The sequence below is a fragment of the Zalophus californianus genome, chromosome 3, assembly GCF_009762305.2.
Source record: "Zalophus californianus isolate mZalCal1 chromosome 3, mZalCal1.pri.v2, whole genome shotgun sequence".
Classification (NCBI taxonomy): Eukaryota; Metazoa; Chordata; class Mammalia; order Carnivora; family Otariidae; genus Zalophus; species Zalophus californianus.
This window is the reverse complement of record NC_045597.1, coordinates 162,402,265-162,426,994: the sequence shown is the minus strand read 5'-3', so window position 1 is coordinate 162,426,994 and position 24,730 is coordinate 162,402,265. Positions and strand designations below refer to the sequence as shown.

Below are 24,730 nucleotides of genomic sequence, written 5' to 3'. Positions count from 1 at the left end.
CTTTCCGGGCCAAACATATTTCCTCTGTGTTGCTATCAGCCCTGAGTATACACTTGAGCACTTGCCACACAGTCTACTGAACTCAACTGTTTATCTCTCACACTAGCCTCTAAGAACCTTGAAGGGATTCCTTATCTCCTTTGTCAATTATAGAATACAGCAGTGGTCAGCAAACTATGACCACGGGCTACCTTAGCTACCTAGCTAAGGGTACTTACATTTCTATAAGGTTGGAAAAAACACCAAGAGTATTTTGTGACATGTGAAGATTATATGAAATTCAAGTATCAGTGTAAATAAAATTTTATTAGAACGTAGCCATACTCATTCATTTACATGTCACCTATGGCTGCTTTCTTGCTACAATGTCAGAGATGATTGTTGTGACAGAAACTATATGGCATATAAGTTCAAAATATTTACCGTCTGGCCCTTTCCAGAAAAGGTTTTACCCACTCCTGGTAAGCCTAATATCTGGCATAAAGTCCCTGAGCTTTCTTTATAGTCTTCCTATTTGGGGCGCCTGGGTGGCTCAGATGATTAAGCGTCTGCCTTCGGCTCAGGTCATGATCCCAGGGTCCTGGGATCGAGTCCCGCATCAGGCTCCCTGCTCCTTGGGAGCCTGCTTCTCCCTCTGCTTCTCTCTCTGTCTCTCATGAATAAATAAATAAAATCTTTAAAAAAAAGAGACTCTAAAAAAACTTTAAAAAAAAAAAAAAGAAAGTTGCATAGGCTAGGGAATATCAGAAATTCGAAGGCAATAATGTACACTTAATATTATAATTTCTTATTTGGAACATAAACACCTATTGTCTTCTTAACTACAGTCTCTACAGAAACCAAAATTCTACTAAAATTTCGACAATTTATATTTACCTTTTTTTTTTTTTAAGTAGGCTCCACACCCAGCATGAAGCCCAAAGGTGGGCTTGAACTCACAACCCTGAGATCAAGACCTGAGCTGAAATCAGGAGTTGGTGCTTAACCAACTGAGCCATCTAGGCGCCCCAACAGTTTATACTTTCTTAACATAATTACAGATATTTTCTATTTTGAAGAGAACATGTTTCATTTAAAAATAAGATTTAATGTTGAAGTCATCTAAAAGAAACACAAAAATGTAACCTGAGCTGAGGCCTCTTATTCAATATGCTCTCCTCTACTGGCTGTTTTCCTGCAATCATTTTTTAGCTTAAACTGAGGAGGATTTTCATGTACATTGGACAAAGGTAAGGTGTTCACTTCCTCAGCATTGTGTGTTTGCAAATGTTAAGCACAGAGGCCTTCTATCTAAACCCCCTGTGATTAAACTAACACAAACCTTATTTAAAAAAATTTTTAGATTGGATTAGAGAACATACTGGAATCCATGAAATGCATTAAAGTTTTAAATGAAACTGTACTTTTAATCATGTAGAATAAATTAGCCACTGGAAAAACCTTTTTTTTTTTTAAGATTTTATTTTTTTAGAGAGAGGGAGAACAAGCACAAGAAGGGGGAGGGGCGGAGGGAGAGAAGCAGACTTCCTCAGCTGAGCGGGGGAGCCCTAAGTGGAGCTGGATGACCCTGAGATCATGACCTGAACCAAAATCAAGAGTCGGAGGCTTAACCAACTGAGCCCTCCAGGTACCCCTGGAAAAACCTTTTTGAAAACTTTTACACTAAGTAGTGCCAAAACTTCATTTAAAAAGAAAATTACGAAATTCCACTGCATTTCTTTGCTGGACGATAAACTAATGACTTAGGTAAGAATCTTCAGTTTTGTGAACACTAACTGCCCTTATTTTTACTGTTTGCGATGTATCCATCAATAAAGGAAACATTAATTAGTTATACATGCTCAATATACAATTAAGGGGGAAAAATGCAATTTACAGGTCTTAGAGACCACCATTAAAATTAATGAAATCTTGAGGTGCCTGGGAACCCAAACTAGAACACCATGTAACATTAACTTCTAAAACTATGTCTTTATACTCTACAAGACTACAACTTTCCTGTCAAATATGGCAAATAATGTGGGAAACAATACACTGAATCATTAAATTATTTGTCTGGCTCTTCGGGCATCAAACTGAAGACTGCAATTACCCTTGATTTAGAAACTAAGAGAAGACTAACACTTTCAAGCTTTCAAAGCTAGTAAAGTGTTGGCATATTTGTTAAGTTATTTGAAACACTGAATACAAGGACTCAAACTTCAAAATGTAAACATCAGAGAAGAGCTACCATCTGCCTGCCTAGTATATACTCACTCCCCACCCTTCTCCTTCTTTTGGTAACAGACTCTTGTCTCTGAACAGCATGTATAAATGACCCAGACTTGGTTACAAATAGTACCTCATCTTTTTGGGTGCAGTAACTGGTTCTGGAATGGGCACAAAACTTAAGTCCTTCCCTGGAGTTTTTTTAGCTGGAGTTGGTAAGGAAGAAGCCTATGTGTCTCATGGGTCTTACAGATGAAAATACAAGTCTGGAATGGTCTGTGGCCTTGTTCCCAGCTCTGGAGAGAAAGTTCCTACACTAGAAAATATGATCCTTCAGGATACAAACTTACTGTTTTATTTCATTTATTTCATATTTGTTTCTCCAGCAACTAAAATTGTGTCTAGCATATGGTACTCAATAAATAATTGTTAATTTGAGATAGAACAGAGTGAAGCTAACAGACACAGATGAAAGATTAAGGAATTATTACAAAGTATCCTGAAAACATTTCATCCTTGTGGACAGATCTATCCAAGTTCTTGGTTATTCAGAATTTTATCAATGCTGTTGCCATTCTACTTAGAAGTTGGGTTGTTATTTGCAACCAAGAGTCCAGAAAAATACTACTTCAAGCAAACAAAGTAAAAAAAAAATGGATAAAGCAAATTGGTGCTTTTAACATTTCTTCATCTTTGACCTAATAAAACACTGAAAGATAAGGATTCCAAAGGAAAAAAAGCAACAGTCATCTACTGTTTTTTTCTGAAGGATGATTTAAGAAAATACTTTCACGATGACATGCCTGAAAATTCCATTTGAAACAATGTGAGGAACATTTCTCTTAGTTATGTTCCCTCTTGGCCAAAATATCCCCCAGAATAGTTTTTATAATTTAAGCTTGATTCAGTTAACAGACCAACTTTCAAAAAAACAATCTGAATAATTTCGGCAGAAAATATCTTCTGGTTCATCTCCCCTCCCCCTGCTTTCCAAAATAAGCAAACTTTATCCTCTCTTGATTATTTATTTTGCAAAGCTGGTATTTTTTATTGCACTTTTGACAATAAAAAACAAAGATTTCCATAAGTAAAAAAACTCACTGATTTCCACACTATGTGGGACTGACAAACCTGTTGGCAAGTAAACACAGATATGACGTCGTAACTGTTAAAAAATACATACTTTTCTTTTTCAACTACAATTTTTTCTCCTTGAATCACCACTGCTTTATTTTTGAAATCATGTCTGTTTTGAAATTTCTATTATAGTATGTGTTTACCAAATACTGATGTGATTTTAAAACACTGAAAATAATTCTACTTGAAATGCCCTGTTTTCCAACCTGTTCAATCCATTTTTCCAGATCACTCTAACCATTGATTTATCAGTGTATTTATTCTCTATGTTTCCCCTAAAACTACTCCTATATTAGACAGTCTTAGAGGCACTCACTACTAGATACTCCTCCAACTAGAAGCAAGAAGGGAGGAACTTCTGGTATATACTATGACTTATTTTTGTGTCCTTTAAAACCATCCAGCCTAGTATGATATCTATTTGTAATAATTACCCAATGTCGGCTAAATTACGTTACATAATATCGTGACAACATTTAAAAACACAGGCCTTGGGGTGCCTGGGTGGCTCAGTCAGTTAAGTATCTGCCTTCAACTCAGGTCATGATCCCAGTTCTCCCTTTCCCCCTGTCCTTCCCCCTTCCCCCGCTCATGCTTGCTCTCTCTTGCTCTCTCAAATAAATAAAATCTTTGAAGAAAAAAAAAAACAGTTCTCGAAATGAAATAGGAGTCGAAATCCCACATTTAGTTACTCTCTGAAATACAAAATTACTTAACTCTTTGGGCCCAAGAATTCTCATTTATGAAATGGGAATAAATACAGCCTACTCTGGAGGCAAGCATCCAATACAAGAGGCATACATTCGGGACGCCTGGGTGGCTCAGTCATTAAGCGTCTGCCTTCGGCTCAGGTCACAATCCCAGGGTCCTGGGATTGAGCCCTGCATTCGGCTCCCTGCTCAGCAGGAAGCCTGCTTCTCCCTCTCCCACTCCCCCTGCCTGTGTTCCCTCTCTCACTGTGTCTCTCTCTGTCAAATAAATAAATAAAATCTTTAAAAAACAAAAAAACAAAAAAACCAAGAGCCATACATTCAGACATACTTCCTTTCCTCTTTGATTATACAGAAAATAAAGAAAACTGCACCCCAAATCCAATGCTCTGTACTACACTCTAAATAATGCCTCTTTTAAATAAATCCTTACGTCGAATGAGAATTATTACTAATCTCTCTTTAAAAATATAAAACAGAGTATTTTAAAAATTGTATTTCCTAAATGTTTAGATATTTCTAGATAAACTAAGTTTATGCATGTAGGGTAGTTCTGCCCATTGATGTGACAGGTGTCTCTCAATAAAATCTTTATAACCTAGTTATTTTGACCAGTCATATGTATGCTGATTTGATAGTGGTTTTATTCTAACTCTACCACTATCCTCTGTATTATTCCATCACCTCATCCACTACTCTTTTGTGGTTCAGACATGCCAGATTCCACTGCCCTACCTATCCTCACCCACCACTATCCCAAGGGCCTCTAAAGATGGAAACCTAGCAGAAATAAACACAGCCAGCATGCCTCTTCAACTAGAATAATCCAATGTAAGTTATTTACTTTAACTTAGACCCCTAAATGTCATAGTGGGGCCCAATGGCTAAGGTTCATCTTGAGATTGGTCTCAAGAAGTACCAACCAAGGGCACCATGACAAAGCTGTTCCTCTAGATGTAATCACTTTCTTCAGTGGATTTAAGAACAGAACATACTTCTTCGAAAATAGAAAACACATACATAGAAGAAGCTTTTTCTGAGCCAGCTCAAAGAGAAAAACTTACCAAAACAGTCCAAAGAGAGGTCTGGAGCAAGGGGAAATAACATTAATCCTGTATTTTTTTTTTAATAAAGATTTTATTTATTTGACAGAGAGAGACACAGTGAGAGAGGGAAGACGAGCAGGGGGAGGGGGAGGGGGAGAGGGAGAGGGAGAGGGAGAGGGAGAGGGAGGAGCAGGCTTCCCGCTGAGCAGGGACCCTAATGCGGGGCTCAATCCCAGGACCCTGGGACCATGACCTGAACCAAAAGCAGACACTTAATGACTGAGCCACCCAGGCGCCCCTAATGCTGTATTTTTAATCTTTTTTTTTTTTTTAACATTTAACTCCATCGTAAATCACTGCTACAATACAAATAGATTTTTTTAAAAAAACAAAGAAAGCGAGATTTGTGCACGGGGGTTGGAGGGAGAGGGAAAGAAAATCTTAAGCAGGTTCCATACCCAGTGCAAAGCCCCACGCAGGGCTTGATCTCATGACCCTGAGATCATGACCTGAGCAGAAATCAAGAGTCGGATGCTTAACCAACTGAGAGACCCAGGTGCCCCCAAATAGATATTTTATAAGCCCTTTTATTACAGAAATGAAACATTCTATTTCAAAGTATTCAAAAAACAGAACTGTTTAAGTAGAAAGTGAAAGTTATCTGTACTGTATTCCCCCGTCCCATCAGTGGAAACCAGGTTAACAGGTAAAAATGCCTGACACTTTTCAGAATTTAAATGTACATACATACACACTCAGATACAATTAAAAAAAAAAAATGTGCCAGGTAGAGCTTCTCTAACTCTTCAAGTCTTTTGTCCCTACATCCTCACCCAAAGCTATGAGTGTATGTATACTCGTGTTTGTAACAAGTTTTTTACAAAGTATTTTCCAGCACAAACTCTACTGAGTCAACTTAGTTTTTGATTAATTTATTGAAGACCAAAAGTTATTTTTCCAATCTTCATGTTTATTTTGCTAAAATAATTTTCTTCCATTTCAATTGTTTTCAATAGAGAGCTTACAATAAAGACCCAATCTGCCTTTGTCTATATCAAATTTTAATCAATTAGAACCTTTATCATCAAGAGTTTTCTTCTGAAACAATCATTACTATCATATCAAATTTTATAAGGGCAAATGGTGCAGATACATACACACAATCATATATATGATCTATAGGGCTTTCAACACATGAAGATGTAATATATATGACTATAACATAAAAGGCAGAGTCTAAAGAGACACAAATGATTAAAGAATTTCTACTTTTACTTGAAGTATATAAAAAGTTAGTTGTCTATATTGTAATCCCCATAGCTACCAACAACAAAAAATCTATACGAAGAGATAGCCAAAAAGCCAGTATTTAACTTAAAATGGATTACTAAAAAATAATCAACTAATCCAACAGAAGATAGATAAGAGGGTGACACAAAAAACATAAGGGAAAACAGAGAGCAAATAATAAAACAGCAGACCTATAGCCAAACATCATAATTGCACTAAATGTAAATGATCTAAACACATTAAAAAACAGGGATCAGACTAAATTAAAACAAAACAAAACAAAAAACAAAAAACACCAGGCCCTGGGGCCCCTGGCTGGCTCAGTCAGTAAAGCATGTGACCCTTAATCTTAGGGTCATGAGTTAAAGTTCCACACTGGGCATAAAGCCTACTTAAAACAAACAAAAAAACCAAGACCCAACTATATGCTGTCTATAAGACAAACCCACCAAATACAATGCAGATAAGATGGAAATATAGAATAATATAGAAAGGATGGAAAAAATAGACCACACACAAACATTAATCAAAGTAGATTTCAGAACAAAGAAAATTACCAGAGATAAAGAAAAATGCATAATGATAAAAAGGTCAATCCCAAAAGGCATAAGGATTCTAAATGTTTCTGCAGATTAAAAAATAAGTGTCAAAATACACAAAGCCAAAGCAAACAGAAATGGAAGAAAAATCCACTATTATATTTGGAGAATTCAACTTCTCTCTCAGGAAATGATAAAACAAGTAGCCCGAAAATCTGCAATATAGAAGAGCTGAAAACTATCAATCAATTTTACCTCATTTAAATTTATAGGACATTACACTCAACAAGAGCACAATACACATGGGCACATTTGTCAAGGTAGATGAAACATTTGTCGAGGCAGTTCATACCCAGGGACATAAATACAAACCTTAAAATATTCAGAAGAAATGAAATTATAGAAAGTATGTTCTCTGACATAGAATCAAACTAAAAATCAACAAAAGAAAGCAATCTAGAAAACCCTCAAACAAAATTTTTATAAATAACTCATGAGCCAAAAAGAAGTCTCAGGGAAACTAGAAAATGTTTTGAACTTAATTAAAATGAAAATACAAAACATCAAACTTTCACAGTATGTTACAATTTAGAAGTTAATTTAAAAAATTAAATAAAATTTTTTTTAAAGATTTTTATTTATTGAAAGAGAGAGAGAATGGTAGAGAGAGAGCATGAGAGGGAAGAAGGTCAGAAGGAGAAGCAGACTCCCTGCTGAGCAGGGAGCCCGATGCGGGACTCGATCCTGGGACTCCAGGATCATGACCTGATCCGAAAGCAGTTGCTTAACCAACTGAGCCACCCAGGCAAAGATGCTTTCTACACCGTGTTGGTGCAGAGTTAAGAATATAGCACTTTCCTTATGCTTCCACACATACATTTGAAAACACTTCTTTCTTCATGAAAGACGATGTTAGTTGAAGGATGCTTTCTACAACAGTGTTGTTTCACAGAGTTAAGTACTAAAAAAAATAAAAACAACATTTTTTAAAAATCAAATTTTGTGGGATGCAGCTAAATTGCTCAGAGAAAAATACACAGCATTAAATGCTATTAGAAAAGAAGGTCTCAAATCAGTAATTTAAGCTTCCATCAGAGAAGCAACTAGAAAAAGAGCAAATTCAACCCAAAGCAAGTAGAACAAAGAAAATAATAAAGACAGGAACAGAAATCAATGAACAGAAAAATAACAATGTAAATGAAACCAAAACCTGGTTCTTTGACAAGATCTACAAAAATGATAAACCTAAGACTGACTATTAAAAAAGAGAGAGCGAGAAGGCACAAATTTCTAATATCAGGAATGAAAACCCCCAAATATCCTTCAACTGGTGAACGAATAAACTGGGGTACATTTATGTAATGGAATACTACTCAGATATAAAAAGGAATGAACTACTGATACATGCAATAACATTAATAAATCTTTTTTTTTTTTTTAAGATTTATTTGAGAAAGAGAGAGACAGTGCAGGGAGGGACAAAGAGGGAGAAAGGCAGACTCTGCTAAATGTAGGGCCCAATCTCACAACCCTGAGGATCATGACCTGAACCGAAATCAAGAGTCAGACCCTCAACCAACTGAGCCACTCAGGCACCCCACATTAATGAATCTCAAATGCATTACGCTAAGTAAATGAAGCCAGACTCAAGAAACAAAGTACTGTGTAACTCATTTATATGATGTTCTGAAAAACATAACACTACAGGAACCAAAAACAAATCAGTGGTTGCTGTGGCCTAGAGGTAAAAGGAGGGGCTTTTGGCTTAAACAGGCTTGAGAAACATTTATGGGTAAGAGAAATATTCTATACATTGATCACGGTTGTGGTTATATAACTGTGTTATTTATCAAAATTCACACAGCAGTATATTAAAAAGGATGAATTTTAGTGTATGTAAATTATACCTCATTAAACCTGATACCCCACACACCTGCCAATGAGGCAAGCCTTTTAAAAACAGGAATAGCAGGCACCTGGGTGGCTCAGTCAGTTAAGCGTCTACCTTCGGTTCACGTCACGATCCTGGGGTCCTGGGATCGAGTCCCTGTCAGGCTCCCTGCTCCACGGGGAGTCTGCTCCTCCCTCTGCCTCCACTCGTTCTCTCAATCTCTCTCTCTTGCTCTCGCAAATAAACAAAATCTTTTTTTAAAAAATTAAAATAAAAACAGGAGTAGCTAAAAATGTTAGTTACAACGTCAATGAATAAAGGGTCAATTAGGAGAGTTAAAAGACTCCACATAAACAGTGAATAAGCATTTTAAAAGAATATTCAACCCTATTATTAGTAACAGTATTATTTCTTATTAAATGGTATTAAGTAGCTACTATATGAGGATGATTAAAATATTCAAATACTCACTATGACCACAGGAAATATGTAAGGAAATACAAATGAAAACTTGTATGCTATTTTACACAATGAATTGGTAAAACTAAAGAAAAGGCATGAAGTCTAATTCTGACAAGGCTTCACAGCAACAGGAAGATACTGTCCTTTCTGTTGACAGGGTAAAGTGATTCAATCCTTTTTTGGAAAGCAATGCTACAAAGCATCACATTATTTAAAACTTCACTCAATAATCTCAATCCTGGGACTTTCTTCTAAAGAGGATACATATAAATGTATACTCAGACTAGTTCCCAAATACAGAAGTTTACAAAGATTTTTATTAATTTATAAGGAGGAAAATAGAAACAAATGTCCACTACAAAGCCAAAATTTATAAATTTTGGTAGAGATTTCAACCTTATATACAATACTTTATATGCAAATAGCATATCATACTTTCTTACCTCTTATTTGAAGGTTCAGACTCATTAAAAAGAATGGCCCTTCACACATATTTTTTTAAATGGTACAAGTCTGACATCTATAGAGGTTTTTAGCTTTACTTTAAAAGTTTAACATTGGGGGCGCCTGGGTGGCTCAGTCATTAAATGTCTGCCTTCGGCTCAGGTCATGATCCCAGGGTCCTAGGATCTAGCCCCACATCGGGCTCTCTGCTCAGCAGGAAGCCTGCTTCTCCCTCTCTCTCTGCCTCTGCTTGTGTTCCCTCTCTTGCTGTCTTTCTCTGTCAAATAAATAAATAAAATCTTTAATAAATAAATAAATAAAAGCTTAACATTACATGGAGTGACTGGGTGGCTCAGTCAGTTAAGTGTACAACTCTTGACTTCGGGTCAGGTCATGAACTCAGTGTCGTGAGATCAAGTCCTGCATCAGGCTCTGCGCTGGACATGAAGTCTGCTTAGGATCCTCTCTTTCCCTCTCCCTCTGCCCTTCGCACCCCACCCACTCTCTGAAAAAAGAAAGAAAGAAAAGAAAGAAAAGAAAGAAAAGAAAGAAAAGAAAGAAAAGAAAGAAAAGAAAGAAAAGAAAGAAAAAAAGAAAGAAAGAAAGAAAGAAAGAAAGAAAGAGAGAGAGAGAGAGAGAGAGAGAGAGAAAGAAAGAAAGAAAGAAAGAAAGAAAGAAAGAAAGAAAGAAAGAAAGAGAAAGAAAGAAAGAAAGAAAGAAAGAAAGAAAGAGAAAGAAAGAAAGAAAGAAAGAAAGAAAGAGAAAGAAAGAGAAAGAAAGAGAAAGAAAGAGAAAGAAAGAAAGAAAGAAAGAAAGAAAGAAAGAAAGAAAGAAAGAAAGAAAAGAAAAAGCTTAACATTACATTTTTATGTGAAGTGTTCTATATTTTTTATGACCTCACTGATATGAGGAATTCTTAATCTCAGGAAACAAACTGAGGGTTGCTGGAGTGGTGGGGGGTGGGAGGGATGGGGTGGCTGGGTGATAGACACTGGGGAGGGTATGTGCTATAGTGAGCACTGTGAATTGTGTAAGACTGTTGAATCACAGACCTGCACCTCTGAAACAAATAATACATTATATGTTTAAAAAAAAAAACAGAAGAAGAAGAAAATAGCAGGAGGGGAAGAATGAAGAGGGGGAAATTGGAGGGGGACACGAACCATAAGAGACTATGGACTCTGAAAAACAAACTGAGGGTTCTAGAGGGGAGGGGGTGGGGGGATGGGTTAGCCTGGTGATGGGTATTAAAGAGGGCATGTTCTGCATGGAGCACTGAGTGTTATGTGCAAACAATGAATCATGGAACACTACATCAAAAACTAATGATGTAATGTATAGTGATTAACATAATAAAAAAATTACATTTTAAAAAGCTTTACAAAGGGGGAAAACTGTTCCACAATCTCTTACTATACTTAGCTTTAAACCCAGTTAGCAATTAAAAGTATACTATCAATTTAAAAAATATCAGTTAAGTGTAGATGGACCAGAATAATCTAATGATCTGTTACTAGAAATATGCAACTTTCCAGTATTAAAGGAATTTCCAACAGGAAGACTCCAAGGATTTTTGAAGATACTATACTCGATAGTGAGCCAGCAGTATAATCTTCATACAAAAAGTTCATTTATAAGACAAAAAAATAGTACTCAAGCCAGGCAAAATCTGGTGTACCAAGGCTTCCAAATAAATAGGAAAAAAATAGACAAAAGACAAATAGAGGATGGGGCGTGGGTCTTTACAAATATTTTTTAATGACAGGAATCCATCCATTCACTCATTTGAACAAAATTTGTACTGGGTCTCATTTAAATCTTGCAAGTTCTCCCTACCCCAATTCCCCCCAGTTGAAGGGAGAAAGGAACAGATTAATTGTAACAGAAGCAATGGGTGGGCCACACGGTATTTAAAAAAAAAATTAATTGGTAGGGAGACTGTCCAAAGATATGGGTTCTAAGCCTTTCTTACACAAGAAACATAACATTTCTAAGTAGATCAGGTGCATTCTATGACACTAAATCAATTTCCAGAAGCAGACATTCCAAGAATTCTTAGGGATATCATTAATGCAACTGCTTTCTAGAGAAGTGAAGAATGTCTACCTAGAAATCACCTAGCAATCCATGTCTACCTACACATAAAGCACTCTGACTCACGAGAGAGAGTTCCATATGGCCATTATCAGACTTTTGCCATTAAATACTACTCTTCTTAGTAACGTTATATATTTTCTTGTTTTTATTAACCCTTGAATATTGCAACATTCTATATTGCCTCTCTAATTCTAAAGCCCATTAAGGCCAGGGATGTCATCTTAATACCTTATAAGATGCTCTGCACAGTGAGCTTAAGTTCTAAAAATATAAAGAGACATCACTCATCCTTATCTTTAGAAATATCAGTACATGCACAATAGGAAAACATAAATGATGTGAAATGGTTTTCCAGAAACTACTAGAGCTCAGTAAATCCCAGTATAACACCAAGTAAAATAACAATTTTTAAGAATGCTAAATTAGAAGGGTAAGTGTAAAAAAAATTTTTTTATCTTCCAAAATGTCCATGTTATTATTAAAAGTGTTAGTGCACCATGCTCCAAAAGTGTATGGTCTACTCTGTATGCATACAGAATATAGTAGCATTTATGAAACCAGTTATCATTAACATTATTAACTTAATCACCTAACTAGGTCAAAAATATTCAACCATCATTATGCTCTCATTTCCCTCATCCCTCAAATGTAATCAGTTAACAAGTCCTATCAATTATTTGCTTCTCAAATAAGTCCTTTTTCATTCACACCACAACCACTCTATTTCACACAACTTGAGAGAGTGTTGTAGACAGTAAAAACTGAGTAAAAAGATTTTTTCTTATTTTTAATTTCTTATAAAAGATAATCATCTAAAGTAAAAACAGTAACAATGTATTGTAGGATTTATAACAGAGAAGCAAAATATTTGACAATGAGAGCACAAAGGATGGGAGGCAGAAAATGGAAGTATATTAATAGAAGATTATAACATGAAATATTAGACAACACAGATACAGAACATAGCCATCACTGCAGGAAGTTCTCTTGGACAGCGCTGCTCAAGTGCAACCACTAAGCATATTAAAACAAGATATAACTAATAACTAATGGTGGAGATAAAATGGAATCATAAAAAAAATAGTAATCCAAAGGAAGGGGAAAAAACATAGGCTCCTGGAACTCAAGTATGAACTGATATCAAGTCCTGAAATATATTTGACAACAGAAAGAAAAATGTGTATCTCTGGCCAAGAAATTTCATTTCTAAGAACTCATCCTACAGATAAACTCATAAGTACACAAAGAAGTATAAACAAGAATATTCAACATAATATACCACTGAACAGCAAGATTGGAAATGATCTAAATATTCAAAAAAAGCCTGATGAAATAATGAGTGGTAAATAAACTTGTAAGCATAGTCACATATATATGTATTTGTATATGCCATAGAATAACTCTGGAATAATAGAAGGGAAACAGCTAAATGAATTTTCTCTAAGAATAATGAACTTAAAGACAAGTATGGAGAAGACACCATATTTTCTTCTACCGTTTATAATTTTTAACAGAGCGGGGAGAATACATGCTGGTAGGTAGACTAGAACATACAACTACAAAATCAGCCCTTTATTTTTTATTTTTTTTAATATTTTATTTATTTGAGAGAGAGACTGAGAGAGAGCGCACATGAGAGGGGGGAGGGTCAGAGGGAGAAGCACACTCCCCGCCGAGCAGGGAGCCTGATGCGGGACTCGATCCCGCAACTCCAGGATCATGACCTGAGCTGAAGGCAGTCACCCAACCAACTGAGACACCCAGGCACTCCAAAATCAGCCCTTTAAGAGCAAGAACTCCAAAAAAATATTTAAGTTTACTTCCAAAAGAATTTAACACTAGCTTATAAAGAAGAATGGTCAACTAAAAATTTCATGTAGTCTTTTTGGAATAAACTATAGGTAATTTCACCTCCACTGTATGCAAGCCTTTAACAGAAAGCTGTTCTATTACTGTATTACTGAAGAAACAGAAAGGTGTAACCCACAAGGACAACAGACAGGAAAAAAGACAACAGCAGAAAAGATGTCTCAACCAAATTTTGAAAAATATATTAAGTGATAAATTAGCTGCAATCTGATTATAAACTCAACCCAAGATTTCCTGTACTGTCCAACAGAAGTTCTAGATTTCTGTGCAAAGTGTCTTGCCATTCACAGGAAAGCAATGAATAATTTGCTGCATTTTCAACTTCTTATATGAATAAACAAACTTTTTCTTGTTTAACAAGCATCAAGAGCAGGGAAAGAAATGTTTCATTTCATTTGAAAATGAAATGTGGGTGTGCTCATTTCAAGCTCAACCCAGAATTGAGTATTTGGATAGCAAAACTGTACATGTATTGCCTTAAGGAGATAAATTTTGTTTTTATTTTTGAAACATCACTTTTTATGTACAAGTCTATAAGAGAGATCAAGGAACCAACAGATGTGTACGATTCTGCATAACTTATATTTGAGACAGATCATGTTACTCAAAGAATTCTTTCAAACTCTTACACAAATTGTGTCTCAGGCTCAATTTTTTTCATATTATCTTAGCTTATGGTTTCCATAGCTTTATTATACAACTTTGTCAATAAATTTTCATATTGTAAAAACTAACTTTACTAACTTTATTTAAATTAAATCTAATGAGTCTACCTTTAGAAAAATTAAATCTCATTTGGTTTAGGCCAATTATCTAAGCAAAATGTACTGTGGTTGTCTCAGGCATTATCTAAGCAAAATGTACTGTGGTTCTCTTAGGAATTTTAAAAATCTATGAAAGGGAAAGAGATTGGGGTGCTTGGCTGGCTCAGTCAGTGAATCATGCAACTCTTGATTTTTGGGGCATGAGTTTGAGCCCCATGTTGGCCATAAAGCTGGAAAGAGGGGGCGGGGCGCCGGGGTGGCACAGTCGTTAAGTGTCTGCCTTGGCTCAGGTCATGATCCCAGGGTCCTGGGATTGAGCCCTGCATCGGACTCCCTGCAGGGAGCCTGCTTCTCCCTCTCCCACTCCCCCCTGCTTGTGTTCCCTCTCTCGCTGTGTCTCTGTCAAATAAACAAATAAAAATCTTAAAAAAAAAAAAAAAGAAAGAGAGGAAAGGGAGGAAAGAGGAGGGGAGAGGGGAGGAAAGAAAGGAAGGGAGAAAGAGGAAGGAAAGAAGGAAGATTGATTTCAAGAAACGTGAACTAAACTGTTTTTCCCCAAGAAGAGGAAGAGGGAAAATGATACAAAATGAATAAAATTATAATACATTGGTCAAATAGATCCACAGAGAAATCAGTCTGTACTGAGAAGAGCATTTACCATTTATATCTCAGCTTAGTGATCATGAAAGCAGGGGTTCCTTGAGAAACAGAAATTATCTCCAGAGCAAAAAGACTGGGAAAAACTGCTTTGGAGAGATTAACTTGGCAGGCTCTGGACTTAAAGACACCAGACATATCCTCAGGCATGATACTGTAGAACTCTTCCCTGGGAAACCTGGCAGGAAAAAAAAACCCTACATTAGAGAGTCCTTTCGTCATCATTCTCTTATAAGATCCTCCAGTCCACCATCCTGACCTAGCCAGACTGAACACCTAATCAGCGTTTCCAGGTCCTATCTGAATATTAATAGAAAACTAATGACACTTTTCAACATGACAGACAAAGCTCAAGACAAAAAGAGCTCTGAAGATAATGCAAAGGGCAAAAAAACAACTTTGAGGGTATTTATACCTTTTATAAACATTTTCAGAAGACCCTGACAATCAGACAGCAAACGTAAGTTCTCTTGAAAAACGAAAATATGACCAAGATTTAAAAATCAACTGAAAGGACAGAAGATAAAGCCACTAGAAAGAAGAACAAAAAGATAAACTAGGACAGAAATAAGAAAAGTAGTAGTTCAATTCAAGAGGTCCCACATAGCAGGGGTTCCAAAAAGATACGACAACAGAAAGGAGAAATGATAGAAAAAATTTCCCCAGAAACAAAGAGTACTAAGAGTTGAAAGGGACTGTCTCTAGGGGCAGGAAGTAGGAGTAGAGAGAGATGTTTCGGGAAAACATTTTATTTGATTATAAGTTCAGTGTTATTTGATTTTTTTAAAATATTTTTTAAGTAATCTCTACACCCTACATGGGGCTTGAACTTACAACCCCAAGATCAAAAGTCGCATGCTCTTGTGACTGAGCCAGCCAGGTGCCCCTGTGCTATTTGATATTTTTAATTACATAAATGTACTTTGATAAAAATAAAATTTAAAAATATAGTATTAGGACAAATACGCGATTTTTTTCTTCAAGGAATTTGGACATGGAAGTAGCTGACTTTCTCAACTTCCTTCCCTTCTACTGCTTCCGTCCCTTGCTAAGTTATCTGTCATTTTAACCTAACCTTACCACCTTCTCATCCACAGAGAAAGAAATGTCCTTAGTCATTTCTGAGATTTCCAGACTCTCCACGTGCTGGATCCCACTGCCGCTCACATTTTCCATGACCTTGCTCCATCTACTATTTTCATCTTCTCCTACACTTGCAGTCTCATTCTCCTCTGAATCCTTTCCCCACACCTAAAACACATGCTTAAGTTTTCCCCATCCTATACACAAATGAACCTTAGCTCAACTTTTCATCCTGTTTCATCACTTTCCTTCCTTTCAGTGACATAAGAGTAATTTGTACTCCTTAATAGTAATTTCTAATCATTACCCTTACTTAATAACCCCCACCTACCACTTTAATCCAATTTCTGTCCCCCACAAACTACTCTCTCTCAACAATCATCAACTGACGGAAATGCCAAATTTAAAAGCCTATTCTCCAGGGTCACCCTTCTTATTCTCGTCACAGAATGTGAAAATCTTTATCATCCCCTCCTTGAAATCTAATCTTTCTTCCAGCTTTCTCAACACTATTCTACCGTTTCTCCTTCCTTTGTCAGGCTCCTTCACTGGCTTTTAACTTTCAACCCTTAAAATGCTTGTTTTCTCCCGGAGTTCTAGCCTCAGGATTCTTCCCATCATCTTATCCGTTCTGATCATTTCAAGCATTGCCCACATGCAAATGCTTAGCATGAAGTACATGGTAAGTGAATGTTTACTGAACTGAAATCAATGAGTCCCAATTTTTTTGCCCCTAATTCAAACTGCACCCCTGAGTTCTAAAAACTGTATCTGCCACAGTCTAAGAAATTGCCTGGATTTCCTGAGAGCACAAACTAAACATGTCTAAAACTTCATTCACTTTCTTTTCACAAGCTTGCATTCCCTCCTGTGTTGCTTTTCAGAATTAGTACCACCTACCAACCAATTATCCTGAACTGCCTTTCTCAATCCCTGTGTCTAAAAGGTTACCACACTCTCCTCACTCTCTTTTATCCTTGCCATTTCCACTTCCATAGCACCTAAACTCAAATGCTTGATGCCTTAGTTACTATCCTACAGTCTCTCCCATCTCAAATTCATGTTCTACTCCTCCTAACTATAAATGCTACACATCTTAAGAATGTAAATACTACTACCACTACAAATTACCCCAAATGTCCAAACCCTTGGATGATGAGGATGATAAAGATATGAAAATAGCTAATACTGGGAGATTTCTATAACCACACAGAGATTAAAAGGATTTTATCCTTCTAATAATCCTCTACTGTAAACACTACTAGTATCCTCTTCTTTTTTGGGGGGGGGAGAGGAGAGGAGCAAAGGGAAAGGGAGAGAGGGAATCTTAAGCAGGCTCCACGCCCAGTGCAGAGCCCCAACATGGGGCTCAATCTCACAACCCTGAGATCATAACCTGAGCTGAAACCAAGAGTGGGATGCTTAACCAAATGAGCCACCCAGGTGCCCCTGTAATGAGTTTTCAAACTATTTTTCTTTGGTGTTTCTAGTGCCTGCTTTTCAAATTTGGAGCACAGCAAAAATCACAGGCGGGTGTGGTGGGGGGACTTTTAAAGTCTACATTTTTAGCAAGGACCCTAAGTAATTCTGAGGAACCACAGACCACACTTGCGCTCCAGTTCTGGATGCTCACAAGCAATGTTCTCTCCAACCTGAAATTTCATACAACCATGAAAACTAAGCCTACACTGGCAATTTATGTTACATCCACTAAAACTAGAAGCAAAACTAATATGATACAATATCTAACTTTTATACTGAGGTACTGTGCTGAGTATTTTTCAATTTCCTTTCATTTAATTCTTACCACCATATGAAGTAGATATCATCACCACCTATTTTACAGGTTAGAAAGTTATTCACATTCCCATATCACATGGCTCCTAAGTGGTGGAAAACAGATATTAAACCCAGACTGTCTATCCAAAGCCTATGCTAATATGCCACCTCTCCATTTGTAATATGCCTATTTGACATTTTAAGACAAAAGGAGGGAAAGCACAAAAACAAACCTCACCTTCTTCCCCATTTTATCTACAGTTAACACTGTTGCCTAGTTACCTTCTCTAAGCATTTCTCAGTTCCTAATAGCAAACCAGTTTGCCATGGAGATGGCAGGCACTGAAGGTGAGAAGTTTAAAATATGTCAGGGATAGGTGCCTGGATGACTTTATAGTAGGCAAGAGAAGGAAGTTCTGGATTAACAAATGATTACCTTTAACCCTGGGGGAATAAAGCAACTGGATAGGGATGCGGCAGAATAGGGATGCCCCTCTAAAGATTCTGAGACCTCAACTCAGAGGCATTCGGGCCTAACAAAGGTTAGGGCATCCAGTTCATTTAACAGACACCCTGAAGTTGGCAGCCTTATCTAGAGGGTCCCTGGAATTTGAGTCATATGAGGTTTACAGAACTACAGACGCTTCCCCTCTACCAGTCAAGATTTCTACATTTCACTGAGGCTGGAAACTGGTGATCATTTTCCTTTAATCAAAATGGGAGTCCCAGTGATTAAAAAGATTGTCCTTTTTCCCTCTTCTCTCCTTCCAGATTTAGTCTGAAGAAAACAGCAAATTATCTTCTTTGTGTTATGAAGACTTGAAATCTGAAATCTGAAAGTCCTACTCTGCCACTAGAGTGAAACAAGACATTCCTGGGAAGGAAGCTATCAGCCATCCACTTCAGTGTAACTTAATGACAGGCACTATTTCTTTCACATCTAGTTGAGCGTGCTGCACTAGAGGAAAAAGTTTTTATTTTCTGGGTTTTTGTTTTTTGATTTTGGTGGGGAGACATGGGGGAAGCTTTTGAGAAGGGTTAATTTTACAGCATAAATGTAATGACAGATCTGAGAGAAAGGAGCTTTGGGAAACACGAAGATTGGGCAAATGAGGAGACCGAGATCCCAGAAAATAGAGTCCTAAAGAGCAGAAGAAAAGAACACCTTCCTCCACTTTTTGCCAATACTTAATTTAACCGTGCTCTCCTCAGGTTGCTGCTCTGCTTTAAGGGGCACACAGTTGAGAGGGTAGCCACATTCTGTTATCAGACTGGGGTCACCACCTCCTCCTTCCCCTTCCACTTTCCACACTATGCGGCCTCCAGAAGGCTGAAGGCAAACTGAAGTAATTATGTTCACCAGATACATCTGAGTCGCTTCAAACCCTAAGCACGTGTAATTTTGCTATGTTATATATATCCAGGTTCTATCTTACATATCATGAAGCTACCTTCTTAATATAAAAGACATGGTTTTGGAGTACCACCCAGCAGAATTCAAATATCAATTTTACCACTTGTTACTTAACCTCTCTAAAACCTACCATGAGAGTTAAAATGAGATCTTGTAGGTAAATCACCAAACGTACAGCAGGAGCTCAGTAAAGTGATAACTATTATTTGAGGGGGAGGAGGATTCTAGTACTTTTAACAATAGAAGTGAAAAAAATTGCATTTTCAAAATGTTTAAAACAGTATTCTTTTTCTAATTAGAAAACACTATTGATCATTTTCCAGGGCAATCTCTCTAAAAAACATATCCATTGTCTAAAACCTTTGATAAAATAAACAGTAAGAAAGATTCATCCTGCTCCTTGCGTTTCTGAAGGGACCCTTGAAATCACTTAACAATCTCTTTTATTTGGTTGAGAAGTACTGTACTAAGTTTCCTGAAATTTCCAGTAATTCTGCCTGAAAGACTCTAAAGAAATTCTCTAGACAAGGGAAAGACAAAGGTAAATGTCTGTAGTATTACTGCATAAACTAAAAACCACCCATTTCTTTTTTTTTTTTTCAGTAGATTCTAAAACGAAGGCAATCAGATGACAAATCTTATCTCTCCACTTTCACAATTTGAATTTCTTTTTGAGTTAGTCTTTATGAATGACTCCAGGGGAACCCAACAGCTCCATTCAGAACCTTTTCCAAGAAAGCTCCCAAGTACATAGAAAAAAACAACAGGGTTTTTTGGTCCCTAAAATAGTAACAAGGAGACAATCGGTGGATTTTTTTTTAATAAAACAAATCGTTTTACATCTAAACAATATTAGAATTTCATTTTTTTAAGATTTCATTTATTTGACAGAGAGTTAGCGAGAGAGGGAACACAAGCAGGGGGAGTGGGAGAGGGGGAAGCAGGCTTCCTGCCGAGCAGGGAGCCCGAGGCGGGGCTCGATCCCAACCTGAGCTGAAGGCAAACGCTTAACGACTGAGCCACCCAGGCGCCCTCACTATCAGTATTTCAGAGAGACACCCAGACTCTAAGATAAAGCCCATAAACCTTCCAAAGGCATCTTCCTTAACTTCTTGCTACCCACTTATCAAGCCTTAGGAAATGCTAACACGCTCCCAGCCTCACGTCTCTTCAGGGATCCAAATCTGCTATGCTAATGAATTCGATCTTTACAATCTGAAACTGTTCTGCGAAAGAGAAATACTTAGCAACAGACATGTGCTATATTAACATTAACCATGTCACTTAAAGTGACAAACCACTCCTACCCTCACCCCCAAGGGAGGGTAAGCAGTAACCGGTCGGTGCCCAGAATCCCAGGTTTATCATTAACAAGTCTCAGCCCAACTACAAGGTTAGCGGCTGCACCTGCACTGTGGTGGACCCGCGCAAGGTCGGCAGAGCAATGAATGAGACGAACAGGGAGCGGTGGAGAGGGCTCGGGGCTCGCCGGGGAAGGCGGCACCGCACCACCCGGGCCCCGCCCCGGCCCCGCCCCCGGCCGCCCCGCTCCCCGGTAGCGCCGCAGTCCACGCGCGAAAGCAGCGCGCGCCCGGGACCTCTTCCCGCCGCCTTCCCCTCGCCGCGCAGCACGTACCTGCTTTGCAAACCGGGGCGCTTGGGCTCCTCCTCTCCGGGGAACTACGGCTCTGCTCCGGGGACCTTCTCCGGTGCCGGACGCGGGATGGGGGTGGGGCTGCGCTCACCTCGCCAGTCCACAGGTGGGTGGGCGACGAGCAAGGCGACGACACGGTGCCCAGCAGCGGCGGCGGGGGCTGGGGCCGTGGGGGGCTCCCGCGAGCCCCGGGCGCGGCGCCGCGCGTGGGGCTGGTGCCTCGCGTGGACGTCGCGGACGCGCCCGTCTGCGTGGCCACTGTGGGGCTGGTGCGCGCGGCCGCACTCCCGCCGCCGCGCGTGGGGCTCGTGCTGCGCGAGGCGGTGCGCGGGCCTCCGCCGCCGCCGCCGCCGCCGCCGCCGCCGCCTGAGGGGCCTGAGGCGCCACCACAGCAGCCGCCGTTGTTGCCGCCGCCGCCGCCGTTGCTCCGCGTGGGGCTGCCATGTTGCTGCTGCTGCTTCAGCTGGAACGGAACCGTCGCCCTCATGGGTTGTAGGCGGCTCCCGGCTCCCCCGGCCGTGGCGACCGCACCGCCCCCGAGGGAGCCGGCCGGCGTGGGGGACCCATTGCGCCTCACCCGCTGGGACATGGTCCCCCCCCTCCCCGGTGACTGGGCGAGACGGGGGGGGTTGTTGTTGTTGGGTTGCAGGGGTTGGATTCTCGAGGCCAAAGGGAAGGTCCCTGCGACGGGGTGACGAAGCCGGAATCCGGGGAGCAGGGGGCGCCCGGGCCGCGGCCGGCAGCAACGAGGTGGTGCAGCCGCCGCCGCCGCTCCTCCTCATCAACAATAGTGTCTCCTCCGCTGCCCCCGCCCCCCGCGAACGTCCATTGGTGTAGCGTCAGCCGCGCTCGAGCCGCTCCACCGCGCCCATTGGCTGCTAGCAGCTCGGGTCCCGGGCCCCCGGGGCCTTAGAGAGCCTGGGTTTGCGCGGAGACCGTCTGCTCTTTAAAGAGAAAGAGACCCCGCCCCCCGGGGAAGGGGGAGCGGAGGAAACAGGCTGTGTGTATGTGTAATGTGTGCGCGCGCGCGTGTGTATGTGTACACGTGAATGTACGCGTACGCGCGCCTGGCCACGCGCGTCTTTCCCTTCCCACTGGGGGGAGCCCTGGGGACTCAGACTCTGGAATGTTGTGAAAGGAAATGTCCTGAACGAGAGCGGTCCCCAAGGATGTCTCAAGTCTTTTCCCCATAACTCACTTCCTTACCTCAGTTTTAACGCACAGAGGATATGTAAGTTCATCTCTTTTTGTTCTGTCCTAATTCCGTCAACGTTTGGACAGAGCTCAAAGAAGAAATTTAATTAATCTTGTTGGCATTTTACACCTCGTCTCCTTTTTTTTTTTGGTTCAAATCTCTACAAAGAGCCAAATCTCAGAAAGATTAAAATTGCTTGTTAGAATGTGGTTTTAGATCCTATCTATGAAGTCCAGTTACCAAGTGCTTTCGCCACCTTCCTGTATCTCAAGTCATCAAGAATTTACTTTAATCAGCTACTTCACAGTTCCTTGATACTTTGGAAAGATGTGTGCTAGCTTACAAGTTTGTAAAGTGCCATAGTTTGCAAAGGGATTTATTTGATACATCGTAATTTGAGACAGAACTGGACCAGCCATTCATTTTTTGTCTAATGAAGGAAACAGGTCTTTGTAGTATGGGCAAGGACTTAGGAAGACAGGCAGTAACACTAGTCTAAAATAATCTTAGGAGCTCCTTATCAAGACCAAAAGAAAGGTAGACCCATACAGCACATATTGACTTCTCTGGCTACAAATTGCCTGTCCATGGCCTCTTTTTACTAGGTTATTAGATGTGCATTATAAACAGACTTCGTCTTGTAAAAATGTGAGAGTGGAGGGCACAGTATGATTCACTCAGGACCTGAAATTATACTGGGACCCTGTGCACTGTGGAGGAAAGCCTTCGAAGACCCCAGACCCACCACTTACTCTGTAACCTTAGATAGATCACTAGCCAGTTTCCTTATCTGTAAAATGCAGAACCATCTCCTTCATACAATTATGATTGTTAACCAAGGGTTAAAGGAGAATACAGTGTGTAGAAGATACTCAGTAATTCCAGAGTCTCAATGTGATTCAGAGGCCCACATCTCTCCTTATCACCCATTCCTCCTCTCTCCCCCACCACTAAAAGGACCCCAAGCCCTTGACCCATGAGCCTGCCTTAAGTTGGCTGGTGCTCTGGATAGATCTGACATCACTACCCATCCCAACAACCTGTGGTAAGATAAAAACAGTGCTCATGAGACAGGACACACAGGAAACTGCCAACAAGATCCACACAGATAGTGAAGTCCCATCTTAAAACAATGAGTAAGAAAATAAACCTTTAAATAAAGATGTCATGGACACTGTATATGACACTTCTGTCCTGCACAAAGCAGGAGCTCAATACATACTTAACTGAATTAAACTGAGGGAGTTCAGCAGCCCTCATGTTTGGGCCTTCCTGATTAATTTTCTTTTCCTTATGAGTTCGAGATTATATTTTTGCCTACCCTTTTAATTCATCCCTCCATCCTCAGTGTGTTTATTTTTTTAATTAAAAATTTTTTGAGTATAGTTAATACGCAATGTTATATTATTTCAGGTGTGCCTTATCAATTACTTTTGATGTCACCAAACCAGAGAGCTATTTGTAGGGGCAAGAGACTTTTAGCTTTTCTGAGCTGTGCTGATTTCAGCACATAATTTCATTAGATCAATGAGTTAAAATGTCCTTGGCTCAATCATGAGTTCACCTTCTGCTTCTAGTCGTGTTTCTTATAGAAAAAACTCTATAGTTCCAGAAAATGTTCTTAGGATGTCATTCAAGTTATGTATGAAGTTGAAAGAGCATCATATTGAAATTGGTTTATCTGTGTTTAAACTCCAGAAGACAACATTACTGATAGGCTCATTTGCTTCTGTGTTTCCTTAACTCTTTAAAGTGATCTTATTGGGGTGCCTGTGTGGCACAGTAGGCCAAGTGCCCAACTCCTGATCTCAGGGTCATGAGTTTGAGCCCCACGTTAGGCCCCATGACCTGTTGGGCCCCATGTATGTTGGGCTCCATGCGGGGTATGGGACCTACTTTAAAAAAAATAAAAAATAAGTAATCTTGTTATAGTAAAGGAGGGTGGATTCTGAGAAAAAGTTTATCTTCCTATAGTTTTTTTCTTCTTATAGTTTTAATAGAGTCAGCCATATCCTTTTATAAATCTCTAAAATGTCATCTAATGGAACCTTATACAGCCACTAAAATGATAATTATGAAGTCATAAATTCCTTTCACTTTTAAAATGGAAAAAATAAAATGCATCCATTATAACTGCAACAATACAAATTTGTGCATTATAAACATATATTGAAGGATAAAATACTAATATGAAAATAAAATAGTCATTTTTAACATGGAATTTGAGGAGGTGTTTCTTTCCCTAAGAAATACTGATACAGGGCGCCTGGGTGGCTCAGATGGTTAAGCGTCTGCCTTCAGCTCAGGTCACGATCCCAGAGTCCTGGGATCGAGTCCCACATCGGGCTCCCTGCTCCTTGGGAGCCTGCTTCTCCCTCTGCCCCTCTCTCTCTCTCTCTCTGTCTCTCATGAATAAATAAATAAAATCTTTAAAAAAAAAAAGAAATGCTGATACAATTAAAAAAAAAAAAGAAATACTGATACAATAGCC

General features: G+C 39.2%; 1 protein-coding gene across 3 annotated transcripts in view; it reads right to left on the bottom strand.

The window, feature by feature from the left end:
* Positions 1-21,767, bottom strand: part of FAM117B (family with sequence similarity 117 member B) — a 72,615-nt gene extending 50,848 nt beyond the window's left edge. For all 3 annotated transcript variants that reach the window (XM_027590526.2, XM_027590527.2, XM_027590528.2), the window contains exon 1: positions 21,027-21,767. In XM_027590526.2, the coding sequence (XP_027446327.2) occupies positions 21,027-21,633 (607 nt within the window). In that variant the 5' untranslated portion in view covers positions 21,634-21,767. The remainder of the gene's footprint in view (positions 1-21,026) is intronic.
* Positions 21,768-24,730: the final 2,963 nt, after the last annotated feature.